The sequence below is a fragment of the Zeus faber genome, assembly GCF_960531495.2.
Source record: "Zeus faber genome assembly, chromosome: 3".
Taxonomy (NCBI): Eukaryota; Metazoa; Chordata; class Actinopteri; order Zeiformes; family Zeidae; genus Zeus; species Zeus faber.
In genome coordinates this window covers 16,818,573-16,829,129 of record NC_137190.1, presented here as the reverse complement: position 1 = coordinate 16,829,129, position 10,557 = coordinate 16,818,573, and the positions used below count along the sequence as shown (strand labels likewise).

General features: G+C 45.6%; 1 protein-coding gene across 1 annotated transcript; it reads right to left on the bottom strand.

Annotated features, from left to right (window-relative positions):
* Positions 1 to 1,152: 1,152 nt before the first annotated feature.
* Positions 1,153 to 7,988, bottom strand: rcn1 (reticulocalbin 1, EF-hand calcium binding domain). The gene is made up of 7 exons (XM_079997201.1): positions 7,813 to 7,988; positions 7,397 to 7,710; positions 5,913 to 6,106; positions 5,334 to 5,512; positions 3,762 to 3,822; positions 3,138 to 3,337; positions 1,153 to 2,617 (listed from the first exon to the last, which is right to left on the bottom strand). Exons 2-7 carry the CDS (start codon positions 7,624 to 7,626, stop codon positions 2,510 to 2,512), a joined length of 972 nt encoding a protein of 323 aa, XP_079853327.1. The 5' UTR covers positions 7,627 to 7,710; positions 7,813 to 7,988; the 3' UTR covers positions 1,153 to 2,509.
* Positions 7,989 to 10,557: the final 2,569 nt, after the last annotated feature.

Below are 10,557 nucleotides of genomic sequence, written 5' to 3'. Positions count from 1 at the left end.
TGGTCGCAAAATCCATCACTAGAGGGGGGTTTCTCTCACACACACACACACACACACCTTTGTCTAAACCAGGACTAACCTAATCCTACTTCGACGAACCCAGAATTTGCTTAATTTGAGATTAAGTTCTAAACTACGGTAATGTAGGACTAATCAGCTCCTTCTCTCTGGTCTTTCATCGTCAAGGTCGACCTGGAGGCCACACCCATCAACCCCAAGATAAACCTGCCGCTGGTCCGGTTTAATTGAAGCCTTCACTCAGACCTAGATTAGCTCTAATCTTCCTTCTGGAACTGAGATTATAACCGAGATTAGGGAAAGTCATTATATCTTTTTTGCATCTTTTAAAAATACGGGGGGGGGGGGGTCTCAGATTCAAGATTCAAGATTCAGATTGAATCAGGCTTGATTTTGGAGGTCTCTTAAAAGCAGAAAAACACCGAAACTGACTGACACAGCAGTTGTCTACATCTCACTTTACTATCGTCTTGGCATGAAGTTGGACGGCGGGTCGGGCGAGGCTGTTTAGAGAGGGGGCGTCAAGGAGGGACACGCGGTGCTCTCTGAGTGAAAAGGCATTAAAAGTGCACAGCCTTTAGGTTCCAGTTACCAGGGAGCTCTGCCAAACCAAGAAGGAAGCGACTACTGTTTCCAGGCTCGTTCTCTTGTCCGGTTAAAAATCAGCGCTCCGTCGTGACTTGAGAAGGACGGCATTTCACTGACATTATGTAGATGAAATCAATATCCGATTATCCCCCCCAAAAAGACATCTGAAACACAATATCAAGAATCAGGGAAAGCTAAAAAGGGTTTGATGACTACTTGTTTCCTCTGTGCTTTTCTATAAGTCAAGATACTTTTCTATCTCTACAGTCCATTCATTAAGTATTTTTAAAGGGTCATAGTTTTATTTGAATATATAAAGAAACACTATTGGCTAATTGCACTGCTGCACGGCATCATACCAGAGTTTTATCACAATATTTACTGGCTTAAGGTCTCAGAAAAAAAGAGACGAAAATCTTCCTTTATAACGTTGCTGACGATGGTAAATGTGCTGAACCGTGATTAGTACATCATAGTTGATTTTACCTACTTTGATCCATCGAGACCATTCGTATTATAAAGACATGGAAAATAAACACAACTTACTCGTCTCGGAAAACATGCTTCATTGTTCGAAAACAGCCTAAAACAAACATGAATTACAGTGAGTTGGTGCAAGGAAACACAAACGCCAGGAAGGGGGCGTAACGGGCTGCAGGGAGCTCTGTCCGAGCCGGAACCTCGAGCTCTGCAAAAGGAAATCCGGTACCATTTAAAATTCAATAAACCATTAAAACTTAAACATATCACATGTATCTGCCTATAGTCTATTAATAAATACACACAAAATAAAAACGAGAAAAAAAAAGATTCACAAGCTATACCAAGGAGCGTGCAAAGACCGTGACATCAAGAAAGTCCGAAACATATTCTGAGGAACATTTAACTCGAGAAAGATATCAAAATTGCATTTTTTTTTTTTTTTTTTGCCAGAAAAGGTGTAAATAGAAACATGGAGTGTGATTATAGAACAAAACAAAAAGGTCTTCCGTTGACCACTCTCCCCCCGACCTCTTAAAAAGTAGTCAACAACTAACAGGGATGCAAACGCATGTATGGTGACAAAAAGAGAGCCGTACACCCCCCAGTGTTTCCCACAGGTCTGAAATATACTTGTGGTGGTAGCCACCGGGGGCTGGGCGGGGCGACTACCCACACGAATTACAGTTTTCCCGAGGTCTTGTGAACGCAGCATCACTTCCTGCTTTGGAGCGCTTTCAGCTGGAGAGCCACGTCCGCCTCTTCTAGCGGAATACCAGAGAACCAGTCGACTAGTTCATCGATCGCAGATGGAGTTGTTCTCTCGGACGGATTCAAAAAATAATAATAATAACAATTAATATTTTTTATTTTTTTTAAACGCGGGGAGAAAAAAATAAAAATAAAAACCGACATACGCCGATAAAGTTAGTTGTTTGCATCCCTGAAATAAATAAAAATCACAAGTGTTCCCCGCTCTACGTTCACATTAACATTACCGTCGAAGAAATGTGTATTTCCTAAGCTATCTAGAGTTCATCTTTGACGGTTGGTGGCGAAGGGACTAAATACATCTACTCCACTCTACGAGGCAGGTGAGGCAGCGACGTCGCTGGAAGGCACATGGATCGTGTTTTAAGGAGCTTGTCCGCGTCGGGCTTCGCTCCGGAATGTCAGAAACAGAATCAAACCGAGGCAAACGCTCCGTCTCTCGGCGCCAGTGGTAAGACCGTCCTCCGCACCGTCTCTTCCCCGGCGTCTACAGCCGGGTCGGGTGTCGGCGGACCCAGCCCCATAACTTTGAAGGTCCCGCGGCGGACGGCCATTTCAGTCTCTGATTCTGTTTTTCGGGGGAGATGCGGCTCTTTCGGGGGGAGGCCCACCGACGCTACGAGGCGAGGGGGCGTGGCGGCGTGGCGGGAGCTCAGAGCTCGTCGTGGTTCCTGGTCAGGTCTTCTCCGTAGTTGGTGGCCTGACTCCCCACAAACATGTTCCAGTTCTCCAGGATCTCCTCCTTGGTCAGCATCTGGTCCTGATAGAGGGAGCGGAAGACGGCATAAGATTATTTTATTGTTGATTTATTGTCAGCATGCGAATGAGAACATGTTCATATACAAGGGATTGGTTGTGGTGAAGATTGGGGCGTTTCTCTACGGATAATTTGTGAAAAAAAAAAAAATAATAATAAGAATTTAAAAAAAAAAAAAAAAGCTTAACAGCCTGAAAAAAATTAAATAATAAAAAAAAATTAAAATAAAATCTAAAATAGAATAAAATAAAGATGCCAAATATACACAAATAGCCAAAAAATACAGACCAGAAATAGCCAGATATACTGTATAAAAATAGAATATCCAAAGAGTGATTCCATGCAGAGAATACAGTATTGGTCTAGGTATATTGAGTATAAATGATCAATTATTACACTGTACTTACTTACGTTACTACAGAGTTCATGGTGTTAGAAAAGTGTTCTTTCAAGTGTTATTTTGATGATGAAAGTGTTAATTAAATATGTTGCAACAAGCCGATGTCTCCGAAAGCCATCCTACCTTGTCCTGGTCGGACTCGTAGACCAGATGTCGCGCCTCGGCCTGAGCGTGGTCGTAGTCCTGGGGCAGGATCCAGTGGCGGATCTCGTCCTGGTCCATCTTCCCGTCTTTGTTCAGGTCCCGGAAGTCGGAGAACTGATCTCGCTCGGTCTTGACCCAGTCCGGCTCCGGACCCCCGTCCTCGTGGGCGAACATGTCAGCTAGAGACAGAGGGAAAGGGGGGGGGGGGGGACGTAAAAAAAACAACCAAAAAAACAGGCGGCAATTGCGAGGAATAGCGTTGAGAATCTCTGAAATAACTCTGAAAGATATCAGATGTGTATAGTTTAAGGTTATCTGACCGGATAACAACACCTTTAAAAACGTGTTACTTCTCTACATTATGGGATGGAGTGAACAGGCTAAAATTACGTGCAGGCTTACTCCATTTCCCAGGGCTATCAACAAACAGGCCTTTGATTCCTTAATTGGGTCACCAGAGAACATTTTGATGCAGAACCTAGTAGCCTGGTAAAATGGTAACAAAAAAGAAAAAGGGCTTGCGTAATTTGTTTGGACCATATTTAACTGTGTAATGGTTTGGATACGATAAAAAGAAGAGTTAAAAGAAGTGCTGGTACGTACCAATATATTCATCCTCGTCCACATGTCCGTCGTCGTTCTTATCAATGTCCTCCAAGGTTTCCTGCACGCCAAAGGAGTAAATTAATGTCATGAAAAGGCAAAGCTCAACAGCCGTGGAACTCTCACTCAGGGCAGGAAGTGGGAAACGAGCGACCCCGGGCAGCGTGAACCGAGCTGCGGGGGTCTGCTCTCCGCTGGGGGGGGGGGGGGTGACACTACGATTACACATTTACTGCTGATGCCAGACAACACCACATGGGGGAGAAAAAAAAAAAATAACACACACACACACACACACACACACACACACACACACTTTTATCACATGTTGTGAAGCACTGTGTAACTCATTTTATTGCTGTATAAATAAAGTGATTATATTATTAACTGGTTATTATATCAATATATATTTGTTATATTAGAGTTGTGATTCTCTTTAAACAACTTGAGTTGAGTGTATCTCGTTGGAATAGGGCAGGGGATCCCATGATCAGAAAACCGGAAGCTGCTACCGACAACGCATACAGGCACAAAGGATGCTCGCAAGTCCCTCATTTCATTACCATCAGGAGAGTAAATAAAATTCCCTTCTTGCTGCAGGTTGAGCGTCCTCTCTGAACCCAATGTGCTCAATGTTTAATGAGCCACTTAACCTTCCTTGTCACATGTTTAAATAATAATAAACACGAACACCTGTTCATCAAAAATACAAGACCGGAGACCGATATAGACTTTTGCAAATAGGTGGCGAGAGTTTTAACTACACAAACAGCATGTTTATATCTGAATTATCCAAAAACAATAAAGAAAATAAAATCGATTTAACAAATATTCACTCATAATCTACTCTAAAAAGTGAGTTCTAAAGGCACAGGAAGCTTTTACTAGACGATTCTCTGACTCACGTTGTTGGACACTGAAAAACATGTAGAAAAGATTTTATGACTAACTTTCATGTGTTTTGTTGGCTATAGCTATGTTTAAACTGTGTAGAAATATTGAAAAATACTGTTGCAAAAGGTAAAATGAATAAAAGAAAATCTTATTGAATTAACATTTTTTTTAGTTATCGTCAGTGTGAGAAAATATCATCTGTAACAAAGGTCACCACAATCAATGAAGATGCAACTTTTTTTTTTTAAATAGGTCTGGTAACATCTTAAAATGAGGTATAAATGATTAATTCTCTCAAATGGGTTTTACAACTTTTATGAACATAGCGGTGCAGTGCATCACTTTCAATGTTTTACACAATTTATATTTAAAGATTAAGCTTTAAAAGGAATAGCCGGCCCTTCCCTCTAGACCTGTTCCAAAAAGTAGAAACTTAATCATTTCCAGGCTCGGTTAAAAATTCATCCCGGTGAAAACTCAAATCTAGCCCGTCTACCCAGAATGGTTCATCATCACGAAGGAAGAGGAGGCTTTCCAAAGCCTCCATTGAGCCGAAGAAGTACAATTATGTTACATTGAACGACCCCTTGACACGAATGGAATGGAAACAAATAATTGATTCGGCCCAGCGCCTCACTTCTTTAATTGCAGTGTGTCGCGTTATCGGTATGGGCTTACCAGAACCACGATGTCCTTCATGTGGTCGAACTCCTCGGGGTGGAGGAAGGCTGTGAACTCCTCCCTGTCGGCCGCCCGGTCCCCGTCCAGGTCAGCCGTCCTGAACCTCCTCTCGTCCCGTGGAAGCATCTTCTTGAAGCTGAACTGGTCCGTGGTGTCCTCAAACTCCTCTGGGTTCGCTGGGAAGGGAAAGAAGGTCGGATGGATAGCAATTGTCTCAGGAGCTCACATCAAAACAGGAGGCAAAATAATAATAAAGCACTACAATAACAATATAAAAAAGAAAATGTCAATATGGAAATTTTGAAAATATACAATATGGTAATATACACTAAACCCAGTGATAAACAACAGATATAACGTAACCTATAACCTTAAAACAATAGAAATTAAAAAGAAAATAATAATACAATAACTTAAGGAATAAACAGTGAAGCGGAAGCATTAACTTAAGATAGAAATGGTGATGGTACGATAACGCTGGCATTCAATATGAGCCAAGTATTATTCTATCGAACAATGTGAAATACGACCCCGGCAAGACTTCTGTTGTCCTCGTGTCCCCTGGCGGTAACTTACAGAGGTAGTAGCCGTACGTGGCCTGCTTGTACTCGTCCCAGGAGATCCTGTTGTCCTTGTTGAGGTCGTAGTCGGTCCACACTTTGGCCACGTTCTCGTAGACGTAGCGCTTCTGCACCCGCTTTATCCAAGCCTTCAGCTCGCCGGTGGTGATGTAGCCGTCCGCATCGCCGTCTATCCGGTCAACGATCTTACTACGAGGCACAAGGACAACAAGAGAGGATCATTATGAAACTCGTATAATCTGCGCACGACAAGATGGCACCGACTGGCACAGGTACAGGCTCTCCAAGTAGGGACCGGCAACACTGACTTTAATAAATTGCGCAATATTGTTGGTGTCATTATCGATAATTTGATGATTTTTTTTGGGGGTCTATTGGTGCTTTTATAGATATTCACACGCAAGAATCATTAGTAACGTGGAGATTCTAACTAAGCGGGCAGAGGTGACGATCAGAACAGCTAGAACGGTCTGTGGGAGACAAGAAAGTAATACCACTTAACTGCAACACAGCCGTTAAAGACAACATTTAACTATCACCCGATATTGCAATAACCCAAAATCCCAGCTAACGTCGAGTCACAACATCGATATATCTTCCGGGCCCCGTCTCGAATGTCCCACTTTCCTCCCGCAGGCCTTCAATCAGCCTAAAGAAACGCGGTGGGATGCAAACCATAATTCAAGTCTGGACCTGACACGTAAACCTGAGAGAGACTCTTATTCGTGCAACAGCGGAGACCTGTGTGAAGCAAGACACATCGCGGAGGGCGGAGAATGCGCCGGGGAGTTACGGGGGGGGGGAGAGACGCAAATTGCGGGGGCCGGCGTATTCTTAGATCTGGTTTTGCCACGTTGTGATGTTGCAGGGGTCCCTCCCACTCAGCAGCGCTGCAGGAAAGGGGACGTTTTCCAGGGAACGCCGCACAGCGCAGCCAGGGAAGGGCTGCAAGGCACCAGCCCCACACCCCCAGAAGCTGGCCAAACGAAGTGGGGTAGAATGAACACAACAACAACAACAACAACAGCAGCAGCAGCAGCAGCACAATAAGGACATTCGGGTGGGGTGTCACAGCAGCACTTACAAACCCAGCGCCAGCAGCTCTCAAGTTCCGTCCAAATCTGTCGCCCACGACCCCCGCCTTTAATGAGTGATGCATAATTAACACTAAAAAAACTCGACAAACCAATTAACCCCACGGAATGGGTGCGTTTCATTTACGCATAACACACGCCTCCCCGCGGCGCCACTTGGGCTGGAAATGATGCAAGTTGAATCCCACGCAACCCGGGCAACCTGCACGCAATGGCCGCCACCGCCGCTCACTCGTTTCGTTTGTTTGCCCCGGTCGTCTCTGCGTCACGCTCGGCGTCTTGTTACGCTCCGGCCGACGCGGCTCATTTGGAAACTGAACTGATTTGAACCCGGGCGCATCGGGGGGGGGGGGAGAGAGATTAGGAAAGGCCCGCTCGGTCTCACCCCAGCCGGTCTCTGCTCTCCTCCGGGGTGAGCTGGTCGAACGTGCCGGCCTCCTCCTTGCCCAGGAAGGCCTCGTGGTCGAACTGGAAGCTGCGGTTGTCCTGCTGCGCGGGCCTGACGAGCTCGGGGTCCTCGTGGCGCACCCGGTCTTTCCTCAGCGTCGGCTTGGCGTGCGCCCCGACGGCGGCGCACAGGAGGAGCATCGCTCGGACGCAGCCGTGGGCCGCCATCGGTGCGGGGAGAGGAGAGGAGAGAGGGGAGGGGGAGGGGGAGGGGGGGCGCCGCCGGCTCGGATCAGCTGCTCCCGCGCGAACCTGGTGCGCGCCACGCAGTCCACGCAAAACAAAAATCAATCAATCAATCAATCAATCAATTGGGAGAGTGGAGGATTCTCCGGATTGACTTGAACTACTCACGTCGGAACGGCAGCGGCGCCGGGATGTCACCGTCCAACCCCCCAACAAAGCGTTGGGTTGGTCGGGCCGGTTACCGGTTAGGAAGGTGCGGCCGCCGGGAGGATTTTCGCCGCGTCGACCTGCACCCAAAACACAAACACGGATCGCCCCCGGGGACGCTCGCTGGCGCTCCTCGTACTGGGTTGGGGGTTTTTTTTTTCGGCGCAACCAAACGTGCGCGTCACGCAACAGCCAGTGGCGTCGTCCGTTTCTGTGACAAACCCGCCCCCCTTTTGTTTGGGAGCCGCGCTGCCGTTGGCCCGCAGCGCCGCCCGTCACCGGGGCGGCGCTGTGGGCGCCACGTTGCAAGCCGACGCGCGACGTGACAGGTTTCCTCCGCGCCGCGGCGGCCGCGGGAGACGGACGCGGAGGATCGCGAAGCATATGACGTTGTAAAAACGCCTTCCAGCGTCGTGTCGTGGGATCCGTTGTTTGCCGAAATGTGGCGTCTCTCCCCCCTTGGCCCTCGCCCTCACCGAGTTGCCCACAATAACTCCGCGGTATTTGAATCCGTTTTTCTTAAAACGCGATGACCCTGTGAAATGTTGTTGTTCAGGTGACTCGTCGCTGTCTAAAACATGAGCTAAAGCAAAACCGATGCTTTTATCCACTGCTAAATTAATTACAGTAAACATCCTCAGATGCACTTGATTTGGTGGGTTTTGCTCGGCCTTTAGGTACCTGCAAATGGGTGATTCTGCACTTTTATCATCTGTTGTGAAGCACTTTGTAACTCTTGTTTTGAAAAGTGCTATATTCATATAAATTTATATAGTTTTTGTAATATATAATAAAGGTATATTTTGAACTAGTTGGTATTATAGTTGGTATTATAGTTATAACTCATCATATCATATACACCAGGAGGTGTAGTAGCAGAGCCCACAGGATCATGAAGGATCCTCACCACCCCAACAACGGACTGTTCCAGCTGCTGCGGTCAGGCAAGCGCCTCCGCAGTCACACAGCGAGAACAGAGAGACTGAGACGGAGTTTCTTCCCACAAGCCATAAGAACTGTCAACGTTGACCTCACCAGGGGTCCTAACTGAGACACACACTAGGCTCCACTACCTACTGTACTGTATGTAGCATACTGTATCACTGTTCAGGGTTGTTCGTGATGCCGTATTGCTGCGCCGTACTGTTGTATACTGTGCTGTATTATCCCAATACTACCTCACTCTATTCACATTCACATGCCACTTTAATTCACATGCCACTTTAAATGCACATATCTGTATATACATAGCCATATTCCTTCAACCTATTCCATTTTATTTCAATTTATTTTTTATTGTATTTTATTCTATATATTTTTTATCTTATTCTATAAGTATTCCACTTACTGTATTACGTTTTAGGAGTCAGTTAGTCGGTCTATTAGAAAGGAATTTTCTACTTTTTATTTTATTTTCTATTTTTTCCTAGGACTTATTGTGTGCTATCACCGGGTGCGTTGCATTACATTTCACTGCATATATGTATGGAAGTATGTATATGTATGTGACAAATAAAAAATCTTGAATCTTGAATCTTGAACTCACATATTTTTGATATTGTAGTCTTGTGATTCTCTATATATTATACTTGTGAAATGTAATTCTTCATCTGGCAGGCCTGCATTTCAACACGTATTAACCACACCGGCCTTTATTGTTACACACACATATGTTGTGTTTAAGTTGATTTTGAAATGTATAAAAAAAAAAGTCAGAAACCTTTCTTTATTTTTATTTTTTTTCTGCGGCCCTGCCCGTCCCCCCCTTGGGGCCCTAGGTTTTAAAATCGCCGTAATGGAGCGTGGCTTGATCGCAGCCGATAAAGAGGGCTCCTCACTCTCCCCCGCCGCCGTTCTGTCTCCGTGTCCCCCCCCCCCCGAGAGTCGGGAGGCGGCAGAGGTTCTGTTTCTGTCTTTGCCCGCCGATCTTTGCATTTACAGAGCGGCAGAGGGCGAGAAAATAAAGAGCAGAACGTGGGGAAGAAATGGTTGATAAATAATAAACAAGTTGTAAGGAATTTAACCCGTTCACCTTTTCACCACTTCTGACAACAAAACGAGGCCAAACAAGTGAGGTCAGGCTGAAATCATGTATGATTTGCAGGCCTACTGGATTGTGTGTGTGTGTGTGTGTGTGTGTGTGTGTGTGTGTGTCAGAAAGCGAGATGGAGAGAGGGGGGGGGGGTAGAGTCTGTGCCAGAGAGGGCGAGGGAAGAGTAATGTTGTCTATCCTGGAAGAAGTAAAGGAATCACATTACTCAGATCCATGTGAACGTGCTGTGATGTGGAGGAGCCGAGTCCGTACCCTGGAAACAACTTGCTGACACTGCCATGCCCAATCCCCCTCCGTGGGCAGAAATAACATGTATTTTGCCGTTCCTCATTAGCATAATAAGCCAGCACATGGCACTTTGCTGTTTTGCATAAACTGTACAACCCAGTTTGTGATTATAAAAGTACCCCGGGGCCAACTGGCCTTTTTTATTCAATTAATGAATAGTTCATGTATTTAAATTAGTGTTGCCCGGTCAATTTGAATCAATGTGTCGTGCGGACATGAAGAAGTTCAAATGTGGGGTTTTTTTTTTTTTTGCGTGTGTTTTTTCCCCAGTGAGACACCTAAACAGTCCCCCCGACGTAACAGAGAGGTCGGCTTTCCTTGACATTTTGGAAATCTGTGGAAAACGAGAGGCCGATTTTTATTTA

Coding starts and splice junctions, on each gene's coding strand:
- rcn1 (XM_079997201.1), bottom strand. CDS start 7,626: ATGGCGGCCCACGGCTGCGTCCGAGCGATGCTCCTCCTGTGCGCCGCC. Junction 3,338..3,761: donor GGACGAGGATGAATATATTG/GTACGTACCAGC, acceptor CTCTGTCTCTAG/CTGACATGTTCGCCCACGAG. Junction 2,618..3,137: donor ACGAGTCCGACCAGGACAAG/GTAGGATGGCTT, acceptor TCCCTCTATCAG/GACCAGATGCTGACCAAGGA.